Source organism: Carassius gibelio, chromosome A13 (assembly GCF_023724105.1).
Source record: "Carassius gibelio isolate Cgi1373 ecotype wild population from Czech Republic chromosome A13, carGib1.2-hapl.c, whole genome shotgun sequence".
NCBI lineage: Eukaryota > Metazoa > Chordata > Actinopteri > Cypriniformes > Cyprinidae > Carassius > Carassius gibelio.
Window position 1 is genome coordinate 17,766,434 of NC_068383.1, and position 27,042 is coordinate 17,793,475.

The 27,042-nt window shown below is 38.3% G+C and overlaps 2 protein-coding genes across 8 annotated transcripts in view; one reads left to right on the forward strand and one right to left on the reverse strand.

Annotated features, from left to right (window-relative positions):
* Positions 1 to 844: 844 nt before the first annotated feature.
* On the reverse strand, positions 845 to 6,743 carry LOC128026361 (kyphoscoliosis peptidase-like). The gene is made up of 7 exons (XM_052613433.1): positions 6,656 to 6,743; positions 5,876 to 6,471; positions 5,486 to 5,600; positions 5,184 to 5,301; positions 4,915 to 5,106; positions 3,963 to 4,153; positions 845 to 2,714 (listed from the first exon to the last, which is right to left on the reverse strand). Exons 1-7 carry the CDS (start codon positions 6,675 to 6,677, stop codon positions 1,387 to 1,389), a joined length of 2,562 nt encoding a protein of 853 aa, XP_052469393.1. The 5' UTR covers positions 6,678 to 6,743; the 3' UTR covers positions 845 to 1,386.
* Positions 6,744 to 8,449: 1,706 nt separating this feature from the next.
* The window catches only part of LOC128026359 (solute carrier family 4 member 11), a 73,521-nt gene continuing 54,928 nt past the window's right edge, over positions 8,450 to 27,042 (forward strand). For 2 of the 7 annotated variants that reach the window (XM_052613426.1, XM_052613430.1), the window contains exons 1-2: positions 13,240 to 13,442; positions 25,083 to 25,133. In XM_052613426.1, the coding sequence (XP_052469386.1) occupies positions 13,403 to 13,442; positions 25,083 to 25,133 (91 nt within the window). In that variant the 5' untranslated portion in view covers positions 13,240 to 13,402. Of the gene's footprint in view, positions 8,688 to 13,239; positions 13,443 to 25,082; positions 25,134 to 27,042 lie in introns of those variants that run through there. The other 5 variants (XM_052613425.1, XM_052613431.1, XM_052613427.1 and 2 more) reach the window with 5 other exon arrangements.

Here is a 27,042-nt window from a genome sequence, read left to right on the forward strand (position 1 = left end):
GATTTGACACATGGTGATAACATATTTTAGTATGCCAAGCCCAGTTTGGACCCTGCAACAACAGCAACAACAGAAGCTATTTATAACTTAGTATGTGTATCTGTAATATGTAATCGAGCACTGTTTTGTGTGTCAAATCTACCACACACATCCTTTTCCTGGCTTAAATTTTGGTCTCTGCCAAGCCCACCTTCCAAAATACTTGTATTCGATCCACTGAGACTCTACTGTAACGCACCCCAAGGATCTTCACATGCTTCCCAGCCCATCCTCGGCCATTTATACAACCTGCATTTGGCTCCAAAGTGGGTCTAAACAATGCGCTCACCCTCTTGCAGATACAATACCCACATTTCTTTCAACTTACATCAGGCTCTCTTCATCTCTCCCTGGAGACGGTACCCACCCTTTGCACACATAGTAGCCATTGTTTCTCACTGGCCAGTGGGACGAGTTCAAGGTTTCATTTCTAAAGCACTGACTGGTTATGACTGCATCATGTAAACCTTGCTAAGGTCTGTTTGTCTCTCATAACTCCTCATAGTGGAGTTTAGAGAGATTTTGACACTGGCTACATGTATCCGTCTGCATTTGAAAAGTAGGATGAACATTTGTTTAGAATAAATAGTTGTTGTTTTTTTGTTTTTTTTAATGCATGCATTCCTTGGGAATCAAACCCATGACCTTGGTATTGCTAGAGCATCATGCCGCACCATGTTTGGGTTACACTGAATGTGGCAGTTGTTTGGTCATCTCTGTCTTTTGATCACTGCCAGGGACTGATGTGTAGGATAGATGGTAATGTTCCCTTCTGTTGCGCACACACACTGAGGCCACAGAGACCTTTAATCTGGTAGTCACTTTATGTCCCTGATACTTGCAGTTCCTAAGAACAGCTGACGATACGGACTCTTTGTGTCAACATGCAAATATAACACACGTACACACACACACATACATACAGTGACATAAATGTCATTAAGAAACAGCTTATTTCAAAAATATGAGTGGATATTATCCATATTGAAAGATAGTGAAAGATTTGTATTCTAATTATTTTACAAAGTTTATCTTATGTAAATGTATTTTGCTTTAAATATGTTTTCATATTTAAATTAAAAATTGTAATTTAATTAAATGTATGCATTTTGCAGACGCTTTTATCCAAAGCGACTTACAGTACATTCAACCTTTACATTTTTACTTATCATATGTTCCCGGGGAAGCGAACTCCCAATTGAGCTACAGGAACACATTATATTATATATTATTATTATATTTATATATATAAAAAATATTAATAGTTTTTTTTTTTCTTTTGCAGTGTTGGTAAAAACATTGAACTGCAGTGTGAATTTTTGCCCTCTAGACAAAATTTTGTTCTGTTCACAGTTCATTCTTCAGGTTAAGGACATCAAAGGTCATGAGAACATGCATGTCATTGCTTTCTTTAGTGACAGCAGCGAGCTTGAGTTGTGTGGCATTTCCAGTGACAGCCTCACCTTCCCAAACTCTGCTCTTATTCATCTTCAGATCTGTCCGTTTCTCTCCCACGACACACACTCTTTGCACACCTGGTACCCGCACTCGAAAACTCACTGAACTCTGGGGAGCCAGCACACCTGTGCGGGGCTCCAGCAGCACACACCCTCTCCTCCATGCTGAATACACACTTGGAAACGGATCACCAGGCTTTTCACACACACTCCTGATTATAAAGTCACACAGTGACATGTAGTCCTGCTGAGGGGGTTTGCGTCCATAAATACCAAGACGATAGACTCCTGCTCTGGGTACATGCACACTCACGGTTACCTTACTTGTATCTGTAAATGTCAAGAGTACATATCGGGACAGAGGAAAATGAGCCTGCTCATGCAGCTCAGCGCAGAGGGCCGCGTGTATTTGCAGGTCTGGTGAAGCACAGTGAAAGGTAATGTTGCACCGGCCTTGGGGTGCATTCACTATCGCCCCTGTGTGGCTGAAATGGGACAGTCCGGCTTCTTGAGTACGCAACCCAGGACCACACCACAGACCCAAGTCTGGAGGATACAATGCGTTTGGGTTCAACCCTCGGTTTTGACAGTGCAGCAGGTAGTTCCCAGCATTTTGAAAATTCCCACTTCCACTTTCATAATCTTGCACGAATATAGACAGCCGGTAAAATCCTTTGTACGGGCACATGACATTACACACCAGCTGCTCTGCTGTGATTTGTGACGCAAGGCAGCGCTTGGCTGCAGTGGCGTTAAGCTCATGGTGCGTGAGCTCGCACACCATCATCAGAGGTCGTGATGTGTTTAAGATCACCTTGCACTCGCCACCCTCACCCACCTCTATGGCCTCTTCTCCTACGACGCTACAACCCCTGACACCTAGTGCTGATGCCCCTGCTGCTAGGCCCCAGTTCAGGTAGGGGTTATTAGGCAGGGCCTGCTTCTTCTGGATACTCGGGCACTCCAGTTCAAGAGAGCAAATCCACAGCAGAGCCCCAGGTTCACCCTCTCGCCGGGCAAACAGCTTCACTTCATAAGCCCCAGGCTCTGGGGGCAGTAATCGCAACTTCATCCCTTGACGAGTCACTGACATGAGACCGCAGGAGCTGTCGACCTCCTCCTGCTTTAGAGCTCCTGTCTGGGGATCCCGCTGCCTCATCTCGTACGAAAAGGTCAACAGTCTAGAGGAGCTCACGGACACAATTGCTTCTCCGTCGTCTGCAGAAAACAAATTTTGACAAATTTTTCAAAATGTTACAGTAATATTGTGCCTATATGTTCAAACTGGACAATTCTATCACTGACAACAATATGCAAATAAGGAAGTAAAATCTTTAAATATATGGATTGAGGACCTCTTCTGAAATTACATTAGTTGACATAGTAATAACAATCCTATTTTTATTAAAAATGTTTGGCTTCTGGTGGAAGTAAACAAAAAAGATGCATGCTTATTAGAATTTCACACTGGAGTGGCCAATCTTACTCACTTTAAGACATTAATGATAGACCTGTGATATTATGTGGATCTCTGTGAAAGCGATTATGCTTGATCAATTAATATTTTGACAAAAAAAAAAAAAAAATCTTCCACACACGACTCTCCATTAATGGTAAAATACATAAAACATAGCCATTGGCTGCTGTCAGATTCTTTGTTTAGTCAATCAGAATGCATTCGAGTGTAGTAGAATTTTGTAGCAGTTTTGGAGGGTGCTAAATCAGTGTTCAATATTTTTCATCTGTCAACAGTGGATTACACAGACAGATGCCCAAAAATGAGTACATAAAAGGGGTCCGACACAATCAGGATTTTCCCCAATGGGACAGGAAAGCAATTTGTAGCGCCCCTCCCTGGAACGCGATCATGATTTCTGGGAGCCCAGAAACCCTAGTGGGTTGTTTCTGTAGTGCACTGCAATACTTTTCATTGGTTTTCAATGTTGGCATATTAGACCAACTTGTTTGCTAGGTGTCTTGCTGCAGTTTACAGTGTCTCATGGATGAGTGTTTAGTTTTAAAGCTTTAAAAACTCATCTCAAGACCCTGTGTTTTCCAGGAGTGACACTGCATTTAGCTTCAGTGTGCATGCATGTTATTCATTGCCCAAAGGTTACCAGAAGAGACTTTGTTAAGCTTTCTTTGTGGTTCCACTAATGTTTACACTAACTTAATACTCTTGCCTGCATATTCTGCAGTGCATGCTATAGACAGATTCAGGAAATTTTAGTTAAAATAACTTTTTTTCCCCATGAGACAGTCTAATCTCTGCAGCAAACGGTCTAATCTGTTTTTTTTTTTAGAGCTTCTCACCATGAGCTGATGCCAGCAGCAGCCTATTATCTCATTACAGTGTGACAGACATTGTGTGTGCTTCACTAATCTTCCCTTTTTAGTTTGTGCATTATTCTATTTTTTTTCATATGTGCAGTTGTATCACTATATGTTTTGTGTGTGTATGTATACCTGTTATTGTTTTGTACTGTTTGGGTTGTGTCAGGGTCAATCCAAACTGATAAAATGCTGAGGTCTTCATGGGTCTTGTTTCAAACTCTTCTTTGGAGATGGGAGTGGTAAGAAGTTGCCAGGTCTGGTCATCAGGGAAATGTGAGTTTATGAACTCACTAGGTTCAGTCAGGAAATAAAAGTCATCATACCTGAAACAGACAGACATCACCACTGATTTTCCTTCTATTTAGTGCTGAATATTTCATTCCCAGTATGGAGTGCAATATGAGTTCCATTTTCCCAGAAGATTGTTAATTTGCATATATCTGCTAAACCAAACCAACCAGATCTGAGATGAATCGCATTACAAAGTTGGCTTTTGAAGAAAGTATTTGTAAATCAGAAAAAGATGTACTTTATATAAAAGGTTTTGTAGTCTCCTTAATGTAATTTATGATGGGAATTAACTATTATCCCATAAGCATTACTAATGATGTAACCAAATGAAACATGATAGTAAAATATAAATATTGATTTATAGTCATGAGTTTTAAGTATAAAAACAATACATTTTCAGTTTATAAATTCATAAAAAAGAGTGTAGGGAGACTGACTCATTTAAAGTGCTTTATTAGAATGGACGGTTGTCTTAATTTGTTTTTCCACAGCTCTTTCTTTCTTGGATATTTCTCTTCATGGGTAGTGTAATTCTTCAATGGCTAATATGAAATTATATGCTAACTGATGGCTTCAACAGATGCATATACCATCAATTACATCAAAATTAAATAAATTCAAAAACTATTTCTCTACAATGGATAAATGAATGCATTATTTTCTCCCAGAAACCCAGCCAAAAGTATATTGGATTTGTTGTAGTATGTAAAAACTACTCATGATATGTGTGTATATTGTCTGCAGTATGTGTGTACTGTATGATATGAATAACTGACACTCTGAGGAGCCTGACCTCTTCACAAATGTTTTACGTCTCATATCCACAGTGCCAGCGCCCCAGCAAGCGTCAAGCAGCCACCACTGACCCCCCACGAACACAGCATTCCACTCATGATCGGAACATTTCTCAGCTAAACTGTTCCCGGCCTGGTATCCAACGCCTTTGCTGTACCCGCTCACCTCCACACACTCAATGCCCACCTCCCTGGAGAAAGAGAGAAATTTCAGAGCCACATTCTACTGGCATGATGTATTTATATATATGCACTTGTGGCCGTTTACCTGCACATCTCCACACAGAGTCCAGAGTATCCACTACATACACCCTTTCCTGTCCTGATGACCTCATCTGAAGAGCAAATCTTCTGAGAAAAACCAAGGTATCCCTCCAAATCATACTCTAAGCAGACAAACACATAAGACAATGTGCCACAGGAAGTACCCTCACTAAAATAGTTGTAAGTCTTTTGACTTACTAAAATGATTTGTGTAGAAATATTTTCACTCAAAAACAGCTAGTAAATTTGTATCATTCTGAAGAGTAAAAACTTTTTGAGCATGCATTTTTTTGCATGTGCAATTACCAATATTATGACACAGCCAGATCCATATGGCCCTGAGTTTTTCCACATCATTTCTGCAGCCCTCAGTGACTGCACGAGCAATCTTCAGAGCATCAAATACTTCCTTCTCTTTCAACTGAAAAACACGTTCATGCCAAAATCTATTGTTTACATCATGGCTGTCCAATCTTGCTCTTGGGGGGCCACTGTCCTGCGGAATTTAGCTCCAATCCCAATTAAACACACCTGAACCAAGGTTATCAAATTTTTCAGAATTGCTAGAATCTACCTGGCAGGTATTTTGTGACAAGTAGGAGCCGAACTCTGCAGAACATTGATCCTCCAGGAACGTGATTGGACAAACCTGGTTTATAAAAACATACAAGCAAAGACTTGTGTGTTGTCTGTTACCTCTCTTCCTTTTTGGATTGAGAATGTGTCTACTTTGCTGAAAATATCAGTGCTGGAGAACAGCAATTTTCTGGGATTCCTCTGAGAGGAGGAGACTGCGGGTAGATAAGGTCTCCCAGACTGCGTTCCACTGCTGGCAACTGAGAAGAGTTTCACAATCTCTTCTTGGCTCTTTTTCACAGTGCTCCTCTTTCTTACATTCACTGACTTCGCCGCACTCTCAGTGGACAGTTGGCGCTTTGTACTCGGCCGTTGATCCTCACATAACTTCGCTTCATAGTTCTCTAATGATGCCTTATGTGAAACCACATTTTCTTGTATCTGTACAGCGGTTACTGACTTTGGGTCATTTTTCTCCAGTGAAGAAACTCCTCGCTGGCTCTTTATAGTCAAACAGATTTTAGTGCTGTTCTCATCCTTCATGCTGGTCTGTTGGATTTCAGATACATTCTGAAGTTTGTATTTCAACACGCCATTTTCAACTTTCAAATCAAAATTTTGTTTATGTGTGTCACTGTTTGAATCTGTGACAACTTCTTCTGGTTGGCGGCCTCGGTTGCTGTTTTCTGACTTGATTGGATGTTGATCAATTTGAGCTTTATCAGCGCAGATGAGAGGAAAAGGAAACAGCTGAACTAAAATGTATGTCACCCTGCTTGTTATATCACTTTAAACTCAGAAACCAACATCTGACATAGTTCATACGTCAAACTTTAATCTCTTCTTAATTTCAAAACACTCCAAAATACATTTAAAATGCAATAAGATGGAAAATCTTACCTTTTGCAATTGTGACACTCATACCTTCTGTCACTTCTAGTAGTGTTGGTAGTAGCTGATTTATATTATGTCTTGGATTCTATTGCAGGGGTCTGTATATATCTATTTTCTCCCTGTGTCCACCCCTATGAAAGGATAGCGTGCTAAAAATACTCTTGGACTTATCATGACAGCCAATGAGCTCAAAGATACAAGAGAGGGGGGGAGAAAGAAGGGCATTTGATGTTGACACGGAGGGTGAAGAAGGTTGTGGCTGGTAACTGATAAAGTTATTAGCTAACAAAGATGCATAAACAAGTTTTTTCTTGACCTTGTTAAGAGTATTAAAGAGTTTGCTTGAATGTTTAGTCTACTCAGGATAAAAAAATGGGAGGTGCGCACACACAAATTCATAACAATAATTAATCACAGTAATCATCATCTCCTTCAGTGCCAGTCCTGAACTTGTTAACCCTGTTCTCCAAATTACTTGTCCTTCTGTAAATAAAATCACTGATATGGAAATTGTAGCTGACTTCAGTGGATACTGTCGCCATGCAGGAAAACAAAGCAGTTTTTATTTCCATACATAGAGACCCTTCCTCTGAAAACATCCTCATTGGCTCGGGCTCCATGTCAGACAGTCTGTCGGGGGCCCTCAAGGGTCTTCTTACATACCCCCTCTTGCAGGCTGAATTACCCCAGACCAATTACCTATCGGCAGTGTGCCAGAATAGCAATGACTACATTTGTGTGTTTATTTATGAAGTTCTCCCCTCCAGGTTTTGGAATAAAACTTGCATAAGTTTTCCTGTTTCTGGTTTGTATCATGTTAACATGAAGACTTAACTATGTACATGCAGCCTTGTAGATAACATGAGGTGACACTTTCTTCTTCTCAAGATGTAGTAATAAAAAAGCTCCAAAAGTAGCCTTGAACAATATACATAAGAAACATTTATGAGGCTTGCTCAGTCTCCAAGACTCTTAAAAATAAAGGTTCTTTATTGGCTTCTATGGTTCCATAAAGAACACTTTCCATCCATGAAACCTTTCCATTTCACAAAAGTTTATTTATGGTAGATGAAGGTTCTTTATGAATATTAAAATGTTCTTTGCACTATGAAAATTTGTTTTCTTCTAAGGCATCGCTGTGAAAACCTACTTTTGGATTCATTATTTTTAAGAGTGTACCTATATTATGTCGACAGAACATAAAAGACCGGTGGTTCTCAATCATTGACCTGCACTTCACAGTGGATGTCTCCCTTATCTACTAGGCTATGCCTGATTCAACTCATCAGCTCATTAGCAGAGGCTCCACGAACTGACCTGGGTGAATCAGATAAGAGAGACAAATGTCCAGTGCTTTGATACTCAAGGATCAGTAGTACTGAGTACTGTTACACATTGTTCTCTTCTAAAGTTCTCAAGACTGAACTGAACAAAGAATCCTAAATTCACAGTCACTCGGAATTTATACAGAAAGGATAAAAAAATTAAATAAATTACTGCTGCAGGGCTCTTCAAATCGCACGCAGAGCACGTGTATGGCGTTCTCTGCGCGCGCTCTTGTGGGAAACCTTTCCCGCATATTAGTTTTAATTTATACATGTCAGTTATCAGTCCGCTGTTAATTTAATTAAAAATATAGTCTAAAATAGGACGGGAAACAGGTTTTCCCTGTTAAATTCACACAGAAATGATATCGGCGGTCCATCAGTGCTGTCCAGTCGCATTGTTTTCCTGGAGCGTGATTGGTCCAGATTCAGGAGCTTTTGTTCGCGTGCTGCACTTCTTGCGCTCGTGCTGTCATGCACACCTGTGGAACACTCGCGCGCACGGTTAATAATGCCAGTCTGTGTTTCACACTCAAGAGAAAAGAGAACAACTTTACTAGCTAGTCTGGATATAAAGATAAACTAACTCTTAGAAAAGCTTCCCGTGGATGTGATTTCAGACATTAAAAGGTGTACCAAACTGAAAGACATCATGAAGACGGATAAAGACTGTGAAGACATGAGGGGAGTGACTGTCAACCGCTTTGCTCAAGGTAAGGATGTTTGTATCGAAACGGACAAGCTGAGGAACTTTTTTAAGGAAATATGTAAGGAAATATGCTTGTTACAGTACTTGTAAGAATTTTCATGTTTGTTATTGTGGTAAACGTGAAATTCTTGGTGAATGTCTCACTCTTTGCGTGTTTGAATATAGAAAAGCAACAAATGTTTGTTTTCCAATGCTACTCTTGGAACCATATCCAGACAATCGTAACAAACATTACCATGGCAATCATCAATTTGTAACAGTTGTACTATAAGGTCATAATAAATTAATATCAAATGAACACACATATGTTTGTATTCATATTTATATTGCTGTAAAATCTCAATAATTATAAATATGTTATTGTTTTATGGTTACCATGGTAATTTATTAAAGGGATTTCGCATTTTCCAAAAATCCAAACACTGGACTTCATTATCACTGCCACAGTCCCATTATCTAGTCCTGTAATTTGAGAGAAGCACAAGGCCAAAGTTAGACTTCAAAAGAGATAACTACCGCCCAACCGAATAGTGTTTGTTTATAGTTATATATTAATTATATTATAATGTTAAATATAATACAAATACAGTATGTTAATATATATCTTAATTTGCTGTGTGTGCAGTTATTTGGACAGGCATTGCAGAAGGTCTTTCGTTAAAAAGATATCGCTGCAAAACTCAGAAATCTGATTTTATCTTATCTGATCTTATTTATTTTATTTTTTTGGATGAACAGTTAAGACATAAATAATTCTGGATAAATGAAAAATGTGTATGAACAATGATTTTGTATCAGCACAATTACCTTTGTGATTTAGCTAAATTTTCTCTTTCCTATCAAGACTGACACAACAAAGAAAGGATGAGTGTCCCAATAGCTTGCTACACAATAGAGCTGCACAAAAGCTGCCTGGGCTCATACTCCTAGGTTAATGAGGGAAGGAGGGACTGCTGGATAAAGATTCATCGTTTTATTCTGCTGACTTTCAGCTGTTAGTCTCACAAAGTCAAAAGCTATCAGGCTGTCTGACCAAAGAGGATATCATGTTTATCAACCTACAAAACATTAAGAAAAGCCTCTTTTTAAAGCATCATTGCACACCCATAATGATAAGCATCCACCACAGCTGTTGTGCCCTTAATAGACATGTAGACATAACATGCTTTCTCCCACATTTTCTCTTGTCCTTGGAGCTGATGAAGTACTGCAAGTGTGAGGTAACTCTGAATTTTTGTTTCGCTCTTTATTATATCGTTCTTAGGTTGTGAATTCAATAGATCTTATGACAGACTGTATTAAAGATTGCTTCATTTTTCATTCTAGCATTTCAAGATATTATGATATAAAATAATTGTTTTCTTCATCCCAAATCTCACTGTGAATGCACGTGCATGCCCTCTCACAAGCACGTGCACATGCGCTCACACAGACACACATGGTCTCACAGATACGTTTCGAACATTAGGTGAGGGTCCAGGGGAAGGAAGCTCCACCCTTTGTTGTTCACTCGGTTTGACTGTTGGCTCTTCCTGGAGGTACAATACAACTCTGTGTTCTTGTGTGAGTGTGTGTGTGTGGGTGTGTGTATATGTGTCTGTGAAACAAACCCAAAAAAAGATCTGGAGTTTGCACCTTATTGCTTGTTCCAAAGAAAGAACTTGAAACTTAAATGTATTCAGTCATACAACTCAATTCGGCTTATAACAAAGATCATTTTTCACCAATCATTTAGTTCTCTTAAACTCTACTCCTTTCTGACAATCAACCTCAAACTCAAATTTAGATCCGCCTTCATCCAATCAACTAATAAAGTATAGATCTATGTCCCGCCTTACACTTTTCTTTTTCAATAATTCATTTCACTTGGATATGTCACAATATGGAGAAAAATATTGTCAATACCTCTGTTTCATAAATAGAAGTAAAACAGCAGGACTCATTAATTTTTTGTTTTTATTGTTTTATAAGTAGTTAACTACTTAGAATACATAGTTAACGAACGAAAGAAAGAAAGAAAGAAAGAAAGAAAGAAAGAAAGAAAGAAAGAAAGAAAGAAAGAAAGAAAAAGACTATTACATTACAGGTACATTCGCCAAAACCTCATTTGTCTCTGCCTGCTTGATAATAAGATAAAAAGCATAATAAACATATTTTTAACAAAAATCTAGAGTACATCACAGGAACCTAAAAACATACAGTATATGTTTGCAAGCCATAAAAATAGTGTCTGTTTGTTGAAACTGTTTCTGTATTGTTGAGCCCTACCTGTGCTGCAAAACCACCCTCTATTTCCACATGCAAGTTAATTAACTGTATCATTTTGGATATACTATATAGTTGATCAGATATTTTTGATCTCTCATTTTGCTACTAATTGGAATGAACTAAAACTGTTTTGGGAATATATAATTAGATTTACTTTTCTGAAAACCAATTACTTTTATTTGCGGTGTGAATAGGTAGTTCAGATTGGTAGCTTAAAGTGTTAAGTCAGCAGTCACTACCCATAAATCTCTAATACCCATTGTTTGTCCAGAAATACAACAAAACATTTCCTGTGAAGCTTATGATCTGACTATCACAGTCAAACACAGATAGGAAGTGAGGTCTAGGACACACAAGTGAAAGCACAAAGTATTCATCAAATGTGTGTGTGTGTGTGCGCGCGCTTATGGGATGGCTCCAAAGAGTCGTTGTGTAAGGTTGGTGTGTAGATCTCTTACAGTCGCACAGGGCACTAGGGGGCAGTGCTTCACTCAGAACACTCTTTGATTTGCTGTAGAGATCTCTTTCTGTTGGCCAATGCACATTGCGTCCCTAATCTAGCCAAAATATTTTGTGGTGCAGAATGTGTGTTTTTCTGGCACCTCTGGACAACTCCGCTGAACTCAAGGACAATAGCAAGGTCAGGGACTGACCTCAGTCTGTGTACCCACAGCATCCTCTGCCCACATCAGAATTTAACCCTCTACTTCCCACGTACACCAAGTCTCTTTTAAATAAATTGGACTATGATGATTGTGAGGTATGATATTTCAGTAGTGTTGTTACACTGAATGCATGGACACGTAGGTGGTGAATCAAATGCTTTGCATGTCATACTGTGAGAGGTACTCAGTCTGACCATAACAGAATAGTTTAAAGAGCAGCACATCACAATACATGTACACACACACCTCAACAAACTCTTTCACATGCTGCCAGCTGGTGTTTATTCTCAAACGAGTCTTTGATGGCAACACAGTGGAGGGACGAGAGAGGGGTTCTACACTTTTTATAATTATTGTGAAGGCTGAAATAAAAAAAGAGATCCCCCACCCCCTCGACAGAGAAATAAAACAAACAAGACTTGGAATGATAAGCCATTACCGCGCTTGCTAAAAATGACTCACACATTCTGTTCTTCTGTTTTCTACTTCTTTTGTAGGACTTATGGTTTGTCGTCATCTTGTTTATTGTCATCGTTTGTTGCTTGATTTTTTTGTTTTCTTCATGATCATCCTATTTTTCTTCTTTGTCTACTGTCTTCTTTCCGCTATTTATTCAGCTTCTGTTCAAATGTGTGGATCAATTTGTAGATAGTTTTAGCATTTAAGGGATAGTTCACTCAAAAACTACACATTTTTTCATCATTTACTTTCCATCATATTGTTCCAAACCACTTCTTTTTTTTCCCTATTTTGAAGAATGTTGGTAAAAAGTTTTGGTTAACATTTGCTTATATTGTGTGGTTATAAAAACACATTTCTGAAAATATCTATTATTTTCCACAGAAGAAATAAAATCATACAGGTTTGGTTAGTAAATTATAACAAAATTGTCACTTTTGGGTGAACTATTCCCTTAAGTGTGTAAAATATATTTTGGTGTGTAATCTTTATAATTTTAAATTAAAGTTATCAATATGTTTTAAGTCTTCCATTGGCTTAAATTGATAGAATATTTGCCATTTAAAATCAAACTGACTAAAATAATGCAAAAGTGCTATTAGTGCTATTAGAGCTATCCATAATGATATCTAATTTAACTGGTCTTTACCCTCTTGCATTTAACCGTATAGCTTGAAATGTGTTTCAGCTAATATACCCAATTTCTGCTGCCATCTTTGCAGTAAATCTCTTTGAAACGTTGTTCCAACATGTCTTCACCAAAAATAAGAACGTCAAATAATCCAGAAGAACCACACCTCACAACAGGGTGTGTATTTCTATCATGCCATGATTTAACTAGATGCAAAAATGACATTATTCCTTATTGTGAAAGAAACAAAGGACATTGCAGTGACATCAGTATGAAAACTTACAGGCACAACACATGTCGCACATTGGAAAACATTTATCAGAATACACATTTTACTGGCTACTTTATGATGCACACTCATGCCTTTCTCACACAAAAGTAATGCTAAATTCCAGTCAGTTTGTTGTGTCGATTTATGCCTGCAAGCATCGAGTACGCAAAGTGAAACATAGGCTTTAGGACCCAGAGTCACACCTCAACGGAGGCAGGGTACGTCTGACTCACTAAATATGTCTGAGGAATGAGAGAGAGAAGGAAAGATAGATACAGAGAGAGAGAGAGAGAGAGAGAGAGAGAGAGAGAGAGAGCAGGAGAGGTAGAAGTGAAGAGAGGAGGGTAGAGAGAGGAGACCGGAGCAGAGGTGATCTTGCCCCCATTAGTGTCAGGACTACAGAATGATTATGGGTTGAGAAGGGAATGATGGAAGCAAACAAAGTTCTTCATTTTGTGCCATCCGGTAAGATCCACATGCACTCTCACACATACACACATATGCACATGCTCCTGTGCTGTCACGACTGAGCATCCGAGGGTTCCCTGAAATTTGAGACTCTGTGTGCTAAACATGTACAGTGGAGAGGGTGCATGTGTGTTTGTGTGGTGTTGTAAGTTTTCTCTCTGTTGAAACCTGCAGGTCTGTAGATTGTTTTTCTCACGCGCTGCTACTGCCGCTGGTGTTTTTTGGGGTGCATTATGCTGGAATGAGACAGGTTTTTTCAAGGCTGGTTCTCCGGAATGCGTCGTAAACACTTTTACGCTGTTAATCTTAGACGAGTAAAACAGGAAAAAAGAAAAATGCCATCACACAGTTTGAGAGACCCACACACACATTAGTAAAGCATGCACACACAAATACAAATGAGGGAGAGGGGGACGTGAGAAAAGAGACTGATGCGAACACAGATCAAAATCAAGAACCTGTAGGGCAGCACTAGAAACAAAACCTATCTGCCTGATCATGCTGTACTCGAGTATGCGTGTGTGAGAACAGTGGGTATGTGTAGCTGGTAGTCTTCTGGGAGAGTAGGTCTTATTTGCACGCAATGTTGCTGTTCAATTCGTCTCATTGTGAGAAGTCAGTCTAATACTGCATGCAACACACATGCGCTGTCGTACTGCACAAGTGCACCTACATCACTCTCTTTCTGTCCTTTCCCTTCACTCCAAACCTCAGTGTAAACACAGTAGGTAATAGAAGTGGGAAGACACTAAATCTTGTGCTCATCTTCTGCCAATACACGCACGCACGCACACACACTCACACACACACACACACACACGCATACACACACACACACATAATGAGACTGTGATTTGCATCCTTCACTTGAGGGTTGAACTTCAAATCAGTTGATGTCTCAATATTCTATCCTCACATGTTTACATGTGTGTTTCTCCATGTGTATGTGACACACACAGCATCTAGTGTGCGCATTTGATCAGGCTGTTGTAATTGATACTTACTTTGTTCCAGTCTTGGCTTGTGGATAACTATTGCGACACTCTGTCAATACCATAATTTCCACAGAATCTCAATGTCATTGGGGCAGGTCACAGGCCATCGGCGTGTTGTGGCCACCTGAGAATGAATAGATGTAATTTTTATGCAGGGCTGATTTACTTTGCATGGCTGTGTGTCCCTTTATTTTCCTCTGTATGTGCGTGTACAGTCATCCGCCGAGTCCCAGAGAGATTGGTAATGCAGTTAGGCATCTCTGACTTTTCTGTTCCCTGTTTGTCTTCCACCCACTGTACATTACAGTCTGCAAAGGGAAATTAGAATCACACATTCCTCTGTTTGTCTCCTCTGTTTATGGTATGCTGTAAAACGGCCATATGGGCATCCTCTCTCATACAAAGAGCGGCGTCCGTGGGCGCGAAAGAAACAGCCTTCACAGACGTTCACATGATGGAGAGCTTGACCCTCTTCTGATTTACAGACACGGCCGTAATGTGGATATTTTTAGAGGCCCAAATATGTGTGCGATTTGCCAAGTGCTGTGTTTTGTTTGCTTGAACCTAATTAATTGGGCATCTCTTCCGCTAAAAGCCTGATCCCAGATAGACATGCCTCTGCTTCTCTGTAATGGATTAAATATAGCTCACGGGAAAAGTTACAAACACTCGGGCCTCACTTTCTGTAAGAGAATGTCAGGAACCCCCTCTCGCATCCACACTCACACACAAACACCCACGCTCAGGCAAACAGACGCGCCCCCCGCCCACCCCTGGAGTAAATCTTAGATTGCTTCAAGATGTCGGAGGATGCCAATGTTGATGAATTCCAACCTTTGATTGTGATGCTGCCCGTGCGCCAGGGGAGAAACCTCGCACACATGCCACTTTTCTGATCCACATACGGCAGACAAACACAAAGATGTAAACAGCCCTATTCTGATGCACACAGTCAGACATCGTGCCAGGCTGTTTGACAAACCATCTTTGACATAAACTTGATACCATCATGTCCTTCGAATTTTAAACAGTCTTTCTGTTTTAGTTCAGAATTCACATTACTCGTATTATATAGCTGTATCCTTTGTCTGTTCTCTCTCACTTGTGTTTTTTTGTCTCCGGTTTGGTCTTCTTCTCTTGTGCCAGCGATACTGTAGATTTTAAGAGGGAATGGTGGCCTGGCTTTAATAGAGGAAGAAGAGAATGTGCAAGCAATTAGCAGGAATCCCCCAGCAGAGCGCTCACGAAACCAGAGCAGCCGAGATATGAAGGAAAGGAAAATCTGTATTCCCTTGATGTACGGGACAATAGTGTCCATGCAAACATGTTTAAGCTGTGCATTCCCTTGGTGGCGTGTGATTAAAGACTGCTGTCATGTTGAAGCATGTTAGCACTGCGGTCGCTAGATCTTGACGTCCACCTTTCTCTCTCTATATTCGTCTCCATTTCTCTTTCCAATGCCCAAGAGGATGTTTTACAGGAATAAATGTGCTAAAGAGAGCGAGATCTGATGCCATCATCATAATATTACCTAGGCTTTTCTGTTACTGTTTGATGCGTTTTGTTTTTGTACACATGCAGATCTGCGTATTTTCTCCTATGGCTTATAGAGAGTGAGACGAAGAGAGGCAGAGAGGGAGCTGCTGGCTCACGTTCGACTATATAACACCATGTGATGTGTAGAGTATGCACAGATCACTATCAGGGTCACCTGGTGATTGCTCCCATCACACCGAGAGAATGAGGTGGGACAGACGCATCAGCCCTAGCTGCATGCTGCAGAAACATTTCTGCTGTATGAAATTCATTTGAAAGCAAATGGCTGCAGCTTCAGGATTTCCCTGCAAATTGCCATGAACAGTTATTTCAACCGAACATGTGAAGAACATTAGAACTGCCTTACACCTTATTCTGTGTCAAGTGTTTAATAAATCTATCATCAGAACGGTATCTTCTCTATTACAATCAGAAGATCCTCAGATGGCATGCCAACAGACCGCCCACAGTCTGTTCACTGATGCATATTGCACTCAAAAAAAAAAAAAAAAGAAAGAAAATGCAAGAGCTGGCTGAAATCGCTGAATAAAGATGTTCAGTCTTTTCACAATGACATTACTATCAATAAGCAAAACAGATGTCTGACTTTTTTAATGATGTATGTGAAATAATCAGCATTTTCTGCAAACTTCTACACATATTTTTGATCATTGCTTCTCACAAATCAACACTGCTGTGCCCTTGTTTGAATTAATTCAGGGGTTTTTTTTCATGCTGGGTTATTATGCGTTTCAGTTAAAATATAAAATGTCAAAATCTTCAAATTATGAAATAAATTTGCTCCTAAAAGTTGTGTAAAAACAAATCATAAAACATAATTAGTCGATTTCTTGGAAAGAATAGGCTCCAAACCGGACCAGACTTTATGCCGATAATCAAAAGCTTCTTCTGGTGGAGGAAAATCCATGTATGCTGAATCTGATGTCAAACTTGCATGAAGAAAGTAATTCAGCTTAACCTTTTCTAAAATCTTTTTAATGTGTGTTTATAGGTTGATGCTCATTTGCACGCAGAAACATAATTTTTTATCATTGAATAATTATAGCATTGAGCTTTCTTTTCTCTATTGCTCCACAACTGGATGTGTATTAATATTTCTTTGCCGCTTTCCACAGTTTATTTGTGGAGAGAATGAATACTCAACTGTTTGGATTTTTCTCTCCTGCAATATTCTGTCAAGCAGCCTCATACACGTGCAGACACAACTCCGTGTCTCTCTCCTTCTCCTCGCTTCATCACACTCTTCCCATATTCCCAAAAGAGCAGCATGTGTGTATGTATGTGTGTCATTATTGGTCTTCAGAAGGAATTCCCTCTCTAAGCAGTCGGAGACTCGAGTGCCAAAAAGCCGGCGGGCATATTAACTCTCTCTCTTTCCTGCTCGCTCTCTCATAGATCAGGGCTGTAAGTGACATTAAAAAGTGGCAGAGAGCACCTTTAATCTGGCTTTTTTTTCTGTCTGTCTGTTTATTAGAGATGTTTCTAAGCTAAAGGACCATCACTACACACTGCTAGACAACCAAAATACCATCACAACCTGCAAGAGATGGCTTTCTTTCTCTCAAACCTTATCTCTCACATTGCCAAAGTCATATCTGGGTCAAAGCATGGCCCTACTCGTACAGGTATAGCTGGATTAAAAGATCTAAAAAGCCTAAGGTCTGTGAAATAACTGACTAAATTCCTAAGCAGCCTTTCTAAACCCAAAGCACATGCTTTCTGCATTTGTATATTCTCTCATGATACAGCTGTAATGGCTTACATAAAAAATGCATTCACATGTTTGATGTGCTTTCATATTACAGGCCATGTGCCTTGTTTCTTACCTCCAATTTTTAATGCACATTGTCCATTTGTCAGGGCAGGGATTAATGTTTTAGGTCTGCCAGAGCGTGGTGCCATATGGCTGGATGTAACAGTCTCACTCAATTCATTCAACTCAATTTACTAGATTTATTTTTTTGACATTAAGCAAACTTGCTGAGATGTGCCGTGAGATTTATGTGATAAATGAATTCCTCTCTTGATGAAAAGTCCCCCAAATAATTCTGTAATCATTTATTCACTTTCACGTTGTTCCAAGCCTCTTGATTTTCTTGCTACCATGGAATATGAAAGATGTTTTGAAGAATATCCTTCTCATACATTGAAAATGAATGGGAATAGGGGCTGATAGTGGGGAAGATTTTTGTAAAGAAGTCCTTATGACTTATATATATTCCAATATATTCCAAGTCCTCTGAAGACATACGATAGCTCTGAGATTAACAAATATATATATATATGTGTGTGTGTGTGTTTGTGTGTGTGTATGATAAGTTTCAATTAATATATACAAATATGTGCATATTTGTGTGATTTTGAACTTTGAATGGTGTTTTAATAAACAAAAGGAATAGATGTGGCTTGACAAAATATTGACTAAATAAATATTTTCATCAAAATAAAAAAAAATACTTAACTGTAGCATAACTGTAAAATCAACTAATGTGTACTAACATTTAAATTAATCATTTAATAAAATGCATATATTTTGTAATTTTTTTTATTGTGTTTATATATATAAAAAAATTTAACCCTGCATGTCATGACTTTATTTACTGTAATTACTGTTGACCTCTTAACCCACCCATACCACACCCAACCTGTCCCTAACCTTAACCATATCCCTCCCCAGTAGCAACAAAAGGGTTTTGCAATGCAACATCAACACAATAAGTACATTGGGTTACGCATTGGGTTATTTGAACGTGTCCTTGTTACAGTGTAACTGCACTAATAAGTAATGTTAAATAACAACATGTTCTTACTGTAGGGTTAGGTTTATGGTTTGGTTATGTAAAGTTATTTGCTTGTAACTCTGCATAATTTACTGTTACTAAGTAAATTTAAAATAAATTAAATGTAAATAAATAAATTAATTGACGTAAGTACATTGTAGTTAAGATACCTAATATAAAGTGAAAAATGAGTCAATGCACAATTGGAGTTAGCACTGTGCAATGCCATACATCCAAAGAAGACTCATCAAGATGAGAACCAAACCTTTTAAGTAGAAACAATCTTTTTGTATTCTATTGTTTTCTTTTTATTTATTATACAATTAACAAAAGCAAAAATGACCTCTCGCTTGCTCTATTCTTTTTTATTCTATTTTCTATTCTATTCTATTCTAATTTCTTTTTATTATTATATGATTTTAAAATACTTGCTACATGTACTGAATTATGCTAACTGAGCCTTGCTATAGCACTTGCATGTCATTGCTCTTTTGTTGGTTTTGATTGCTTCCATTGTCCTTATTTTTAAGTCACTTTGGATAAAAGCATTTGCTAATATACAACATATGATATATACAACATACACGCCTTTTTTGTTGTTGCTTGACAGCGTCTGCCCAGTAATGTTTATTTTTGGTTAACTGACCCTTTAAGAATCTAAAAATGTACATTTGAATAGCGATTGCAAATGTTGATTTTGTTCTGATGAACTAGATGCATATTTAGATGCACTTATTACAAGGTTCAGTTTCAAAGAAGAATATCACATTAAAGTTACTGCCTTGAAGGCAGCAGTGAGATCGAGCGGCTGTCTTGTGTGACCTAGCACCTCTGTGATGAGCTCATTTAACTGTGTGTGTGTAAGAGAGAGAGAGGGAGGACAGCTTTACTACACACTCCGGCTTTCACACCAGACAAACTACACAGCCACCTCAGCTGCGCGCAACAACACACTCGCTCTTGCACTGTTTCATCTTTGCACACTTTTATCTGTAAATTTGCATTTTTCACCAGAGAGAGTTTGTCCATTCGACTGTATTTTTTTTTTCAGCGTGTCTGTTCTTGTCTGAAAAATATTTCACAAAAATGAAAGCACGGAGACAAGGAAAAGGAGAGGGAGAGTAATACTGAGGCATATTTGATGCTCTTTATCTTTATCTTATGAATCTGAATAGATGCAAAGGCTGTTTGTGGTTTTGTTGCACACTAACCACATACATGAGTATTTCTTAACAGCCAGACCACCAAGCTTTAAAGAGACACCCCTCTCACTGCTCACTGGCGCAGAGAGCCTGAAATTGCCTGTGTGTGTGTGTGTGTGTGAAGGGAAAGGACTCGCTGGTTACTAAGCTTTAGTCTGACTCACACATCAGCTTATCTCTTGAACTGTATCTAGTTGTGGTATTAAATGCACATGCAAACAATGATGATCAGTGCGTTTGAGAGTAAAACTACACTGACATTCAAATATTCACGCGAACACACATCAAAAATTTAGTTTTTTTTTGTCAGGTTTTCCTCAGTCTTGGGTACAAATTTATCCCCAAAATATGGTTAAGTAGGTACATACATATACACACGCACACACACGCACACACACGCACACACACACACACACACACACACACACACAATGAAGACCTGTTCTGCCAGCTCTTGGTTCCTGTTTGTCAAGACAGCACTTCCTGTGTTAGTAATGATGATCAGATATTAGGAGTCTGTTCACTACCCACCCTGCACCAGGTATTTTCTGTTTGCTTTAGATTTGAGTTATCATTTGTACGTTTCATTGAATTAATGTGATTGGCAGGAATTTAGTTTTTTTTAACCAAGATTTATACAAAAACAAAAACAAAAAAAAAATCAGCTTTTTTAATATCTTTTTGTCTCTTTTATCTCTCATTAATTCGACACTTTGATCACATCTCCATGTGAAACATATTTTTTTCTCTGGTTTGCAGGAAATGTTGTTATAGAAGAGACTGTGAAGAAAAAGCAGGACTAAAAGTAGTGTTTTTTTTTTATTTTAAACGTTAACAAATAAAACAGTAAAGGTGAAAGCGTGTCTTTACGGGTCTGTTTGTGCTTCATGCCTGGGTGAGGATTCAAATGCAAACCATGGCTTGTTTGATTTAATGTGTCTGTATTGGCTTAGCTTGCTTACCGTACCTACAGTAACCTCTAAAAAAGGAAGTGTGATGCTTAAGTCATACCCTTCCCTGGTTCAGAGTGATTTAAGGGGGAAAGTGCTGCAGCTCCACTTCCTCTGTCAGTCCTGCTCACTTCCTTTACATATCAACGGGCGGTCCATGAGCTGCTTCTGCGGTGAAACTAAGCATGCAGTAACGTGACATTAGAGAAATATCTTCAGACAAGACATTGAGCCAGGGGTTGATAAAGGTTGGTCACACAGTACCCATAGCTGGAGGCAGCAGAGACGAAGTACCCAGTGAAAGGTCAGAGTAGGGGTAAAGAGCACAGTGACTGCGTCCCCTCTGGAGAGCCTGTAGGCATGACTGGGCTGAAGGTGTTTTGTCTGTGGGACGGTTCTGATGGCAACATGCACAGAATATCAATCGGCTGCTGTGTCGTCACTGACTTTGAATGGCAGGGGAGGGAGAGCATCGTTTTTCCTGTCTGTCTCACCAGCTCATATCCGTGGCTTCCTAAATTATGTTATGACGGGAGGACATTTAAAGAATTATGGGTTCGCTGGCCCAAGCCATTTATGCAAATGCTAGTGCATGTTTTTGATTAGAGCTGGCTGGGTTGTGAGCATCATGTAATAGCAGTGTATGAGGTGGAATGCAATAGCCTGACAATAGTCATTCTACTGTTGGAGGGTGACCTTATACGGTGACCTTGGGGTTTTTACTGTGATCATAGACCTCAGTGTAAATGCTGTATTTTATTTGATGCAGGCACCTATGAGACTGCGAAGGACAGGTTTGTTTGCTGTTGTACTGTCTGTGGCATACCTGGGTTTTGTTTATTTAGATGGTGAAAAAACTAAAATATAACTTAAAACAGCTCTTCAGTGGAGAAAACTCATGATTCAGGCCTTAAACATTTGTTTCACTTTCACACATAAAACCTGTTAAACTGCTAATTAAAATTACTATTTTCAGCAACTGTACATAAAAAATATATCGGCTTCATATCGGTTAGCAACCCCCCTGCTTTCCGAGAAATCAGCATCGGCTGTCAAAAAAACAACAACAACAACAAAAAAAACAATATCGGTCTACCACTAGTCAAACCACTATAAACATTGAAGAAGACAAGCCACTCACCCACCTTTACTGTTCACAGAAGTCAAACATGAATTCCAGTGCAATTATTTAGTTTCATCAAACAATAAGTCTGAAGTAAGTAACATGTATTTTGCGAAAGATACAACCAACAGAATGAAACCTAATGCAAAAAATTCAACTTTGCAAAAAAAAAAAAATATATATATATATTTGCTCAAATTTTACAGCTTTAAGTTGAAAATAGCCTAATATAATTTATGTGATGGAATTTGTAATTGAATATGACATGACAAGAAGCATTGTCAGAGTCTTTTCCAGCATATTAGGCATAGGTTTAAGAATGCTTGTATAGATATTTTAAAATGCAAATATTATTTACAAATGGCCCAGATGCATTAAAATAAATTATATTTAAAAAAATCTTTCTTTTTAGTTTTTTAAATCACTTTCATTCTTACATTTCTTTAGAACAAATAGAAAATACATTTGTACCCATGAAAACATCATTGGTATTGTTCCCCCCAGTGTTAAATTAATGGAGAAGGCATATGTGTGAAGACACCTATTTAAATGCATATTGTTTAATGCAATGGACCATTCACACCAAGAATGATAACTATATATTAACGTCCACACCATTGGGCGATATTGTCTGTTTATTCTAAGTGCACACTCATCTGCCGCTTTCAATTCTCGAGCTTTTGATAGCAGGATTGATTCTGATTGGGTGTCAGTGTTTTTATCATTCATCCGCTGAAAAAAATAGTTCTGAAAGTGATTCCAACAATGTCATTTCTCTGTGCCTTTATCGTTATAGCTGTGGTGTGAACTCTGCTATTCTTTGATTTTGAGAACAATTTTAAGAACTATATTTTCTTTATTGTTATCTTTATAGTTATCGTCCTTGGTGTGAACAGGGCTTAAGCATATTGACAGCATCTAAAACGTAGTAAGACTTGAGTGGTGTGTGGCGTTTATTAGTAAATTACGAAATTAACACATTTCATCTATAGGTTTATTTAATGTTGCAGTGTAAGATCAACATGTCTCGTTCATTTACTAATGTGCATGTGTGTGAGTGTGTTCATAGGTTGTCACAATACTAATGAGATCACACTGCCTTGAGACAGTACACCATATTGAGAAGACTGATCTTCTATCGTTCACAACCTTGTTTTCACTGGCATCAAATTAATAATATCAGAGCTTTCAGAATAACCCTCAAGAAATCATTGTATAAAATGATTAAGTTAGTGATGAGCATAAGGATGTTAGCTTAGTTATGTCTTTGTTATATATAAATCTTCAGTCTTCAGTGAAAGTTTTTATTGATTTGAAAGGAATGCTCATTTAAGGCACAGAATGAGGGTTGTCAGGCATGCAGAGGCTTCTCATGTTGGACTGTCTCAGCTGATTGGAGTTTCATATCAGCTTAATATTTAGACAGTCTGTTTCCTTTGCTGGAAAAGTCAGCTTTTTTACATCCTGCAGAATATGACGGCACAACAGCTCATGTCACTGAAATGAAATACGAGACACACTCTCTGTCACTACGTCTGATGTAGACTGTTCACTGTACGACCTGACAAGATATGTGCAAGTTTTTGTGTGTATTATTCTCATGCTCCAAAATGTGAGAGCTGTGGTACACTTATGCCAGCCATACATGCATACTCTCTCTAGGCAGGGTGTTTTGCTGGAAAGAGAGGTACCTGACAATTAAGTGAGTCAGAAAGTGGGAAAAGAGAAACCTCAGTCACGGCTGACTTCACCTCATAAATATCCCCTTAAACGCACCAAATGAATGTAGGCCACAGGTGTGGGAATATGTGTGCTGGATCCATGTGCATGTGTTTATATCTGAGTGTGAGCATGCTGGAGTAAATGTGTGAGTGTGTGTGTATATGTGTATCAGTGGAATTGTGTGTGGCTGTTTAGTGACCACTGTAAGGGCATGACTAGTGTACAGCATATTCACGGTTGCATATTCACACACTGATTCTTGAGACATGGGACAACACATGGGACAACTTTACCTGCCATTAGTGATAATAACAATGTTTCAGTTTTGAAAGAAATCAAAGATTAACACTTGAATGTCCTGAACACAAATTCAGTGTCCTTAGACCATAACAAAATTTCATATCCATCAAAATATATATAAAATTGAATAAACAACAGAGATATAAATATGAATTATGAAAACTTATTACTGTCTCCTCACAGAAGAAGGAGGCTCATTAAATTATGAAAACTTATTACTGTCTCCTGACAGAAGAAGGAGGCTCATTAAAAAAAAAAAAAAAACATTACTCTTTTAAAAGAAATGTCAACATCAAAACCTTCATCCCGAAGGTCCTCTTTAGATATTTAACCTGCTATGAGTTCAAAAAGTCAAACAGACAATCTTAATAGTGGATGAAATTGGGTGAAAGATGAATAAATAATATTAAATAATATAAATATAAGTAATTATGCTTATATTTTCACATATCCCAGCATAATATGTCAACCTTAAATTGTGAATAATAATGTAAATAATTTTAAATTGATGTTGGTGGTAGCAACCAAATTCAGAAAAAAATAGCTTCTAAATGTAATATGGTATTGTATTTGTTTTTCTCTTAGTGTGGTGACAATTCAATAGATGAAGCTGAATATCAGTTTGAAAGCATCCCGTAGTCTAAATTCATTCATTCATTAAAATGAATGCTAGATTGATCAATATTTATAATAACTATTTTAAACATTATTTTTGTATCTGTTGGTGTTGACAGAAAAACACATTGTGGGAGAAAATAGATGCCAGAGTCAGCAACCAAACATGTTGAACAGATTAATCCATAATACTGTAATTCCTGGATAGATAACTTTTTATTTAACTTTTATTTTTTTAGTCTGTTTTGTCCCAGTACTGAAGAATCGGTGCTTGATTACACCTGCTTTGTTCTCTCACAGTAATCAGAAACACTTACTCATGCTGTGTTATTTAACACACACTCATGATAATTTGAAGTCTTTTGTTAACTGTGGTTTTAATTTCTCTTCCAGAGGCTCCCCCCTCAGGGATGGCTAAGAATGGATACTTCTATCAAGAGATGGGTGAGTGAATGTTTGTCGGAGTTGGTTGGTGTGTGTTTGTTTGTTCAACACATGGTTTGGAGGAGAGTTGTGAAGGTCGAGCTGGGAGTAAAAAACAGGAAGAAGGAAAATCCTTTCTATAGTATTTAAAGCATGCCCTTATTTCTTGCAGGAATATACAAAATATAAACTTCTTGATTTATCATCAGCGTCTAAGAGAAACAAGTTTTCTGCCTCTGATTCTGCTGCATTGAAGCCCAATGCAGCAAAATCTGAGCAAAGATAAATAAAAAATTATCTAGTGCCTGGAAATGTTTTCTGTAAAATTAATGGTGCAAAATTTGTTAATGCAAGTAAAGCTTGTTCAGAGTTCTCAAGTATTCTCTCATTATGCTATTTCAAAAAATCAGTGTTTATGTCAATTCAAGGGGCTCTTTTTTTATACGTATGTAATTATAACAAAGTATGGGGGTATTTTCAATAAATTAGTTAATTTGTTCATGAATAGTCTTTCAGTGAATCAAACACTTATGAATACAATCAACCACGGTGTGCTGAGCTTGAAAGAGCAAGCAAGAAAAGGGGGAAAAAAAGGGAGCGCCGTCGTTGGGGAGAGGAATATCCTCTCGCCCGCTCACTGTTGGTCCAGGGCATTAGAGTCAATGAGCACACGTGGATTAACAGCCCCCTCGTCTCTCCAGCTTTACATAGAGAATAATAGAAGGGAAGCATTAGTGAATAAATGAATAGATGAGGAAAAAGATATGGAACCGATAGCCACTCACATGCCACATTCAGCCAGAGAAGCGAGAACAATAACAAGTTGCCATGTGTGGATAAATGACAGCTTCAGCCACACTCTGGCTATACACAGTCACATCTGTGGGTTATTAAACCTCAAGAACACTTTGTATTCAATAGGGGGGAAAAAGAGAAAAATGTATGGATTATTGAAGCCTTGTTGTGTTTACATTGAGGAACTGTCTTATCATGCTGAAATATCAATTCAGAATGGATGGAGTAAATGCACAGTGTTGGATATTAAATTGGAAATTAATTGTAACTTTAACATATGGGTTTGTCAGTAATTTATAGGGTCAGCAGAGGACAGTGAACAGTATGTATGTAGATATGAAAAGTTCACTAATACTAATAAGGATTAGTAGAAGTTAGAAATTGTATTTATGTGAAGAGTAAATTAATATTGTGCTGTTGTAAATTAATACTGTATATTGTGCTATACTGTCAAAGATATTCCATCAAATTTACAGTAAAAAAAAAATAACTGTGATTTCCAGAAATTCGCTTTTAAAATACGATGACAATGTTTCCAATGTTATGGAATTTTGTTAATAGTACTGAGTTACAGATTACAAATTGCCCTATTTAAAATGTTGCTATTTTAATTACTTAGTAAAGAAATGTAACTGATTACAACTGATTGGCTACTTTTTTGATTACTTTTAAATTTGCTGACAAATGTTTTCAACTGTTAATCTGTAACACAAGGGTCTGGGACAGAGGATTAGTGTAAACTGGTATTTATTGAAGGTAGCAGAATATGACAGTGAATGAATAGGAGCTGGAGATTGGAGGAGGATCCTTGACAACGGGTATCAACTTGCCTATTGTATCAACTGGAGGATGGTGACCAGAGTGGAGGGTGGTGAGCAGACTGGAGGATGGTGAGCACAAACCTCGGCGATGGTGAGTAGAGGGGATACAGAGAGATGTAACGCTGGAGAGTAACTGGGACCACGGGATGGAGAATGTAGATTGCTGAGAGAGAAGGTCAACACAAATGGTTAGCCGGGGAATGTTCCGCTGGGTAGTCATGAGATCGGACAACTGAGGATCCGAGGTGTATGCTTTTATAGTGAAGGGGAAGATTGATAATTGAATAGTGAACAGATGCCAATGATTAATACTC

Excerpts from the sequence above, each read along its gene's own strand:
- LOC128026361 (XM_052613433.1), bottom strand. The coding sequence starts at position 6,677 with ATGAGTGTCACAATTGCAAAAG. Across the intron at positions 4,154-4,914 it reads CGTAAAACATTTGTGAAGAG|GTATGATGACTTTTATTTCC; the intron begins GTCAGGCTCCTC and ends TGTCTGTTTCAG. Across the intron at positions 2,715-3,962 it reads ACAGTACAAAACAATAACAG|ACGACGGAGAAGCAATTGTG; the intron begins GTATACATACAC and ends TGTTTTCTGCAG.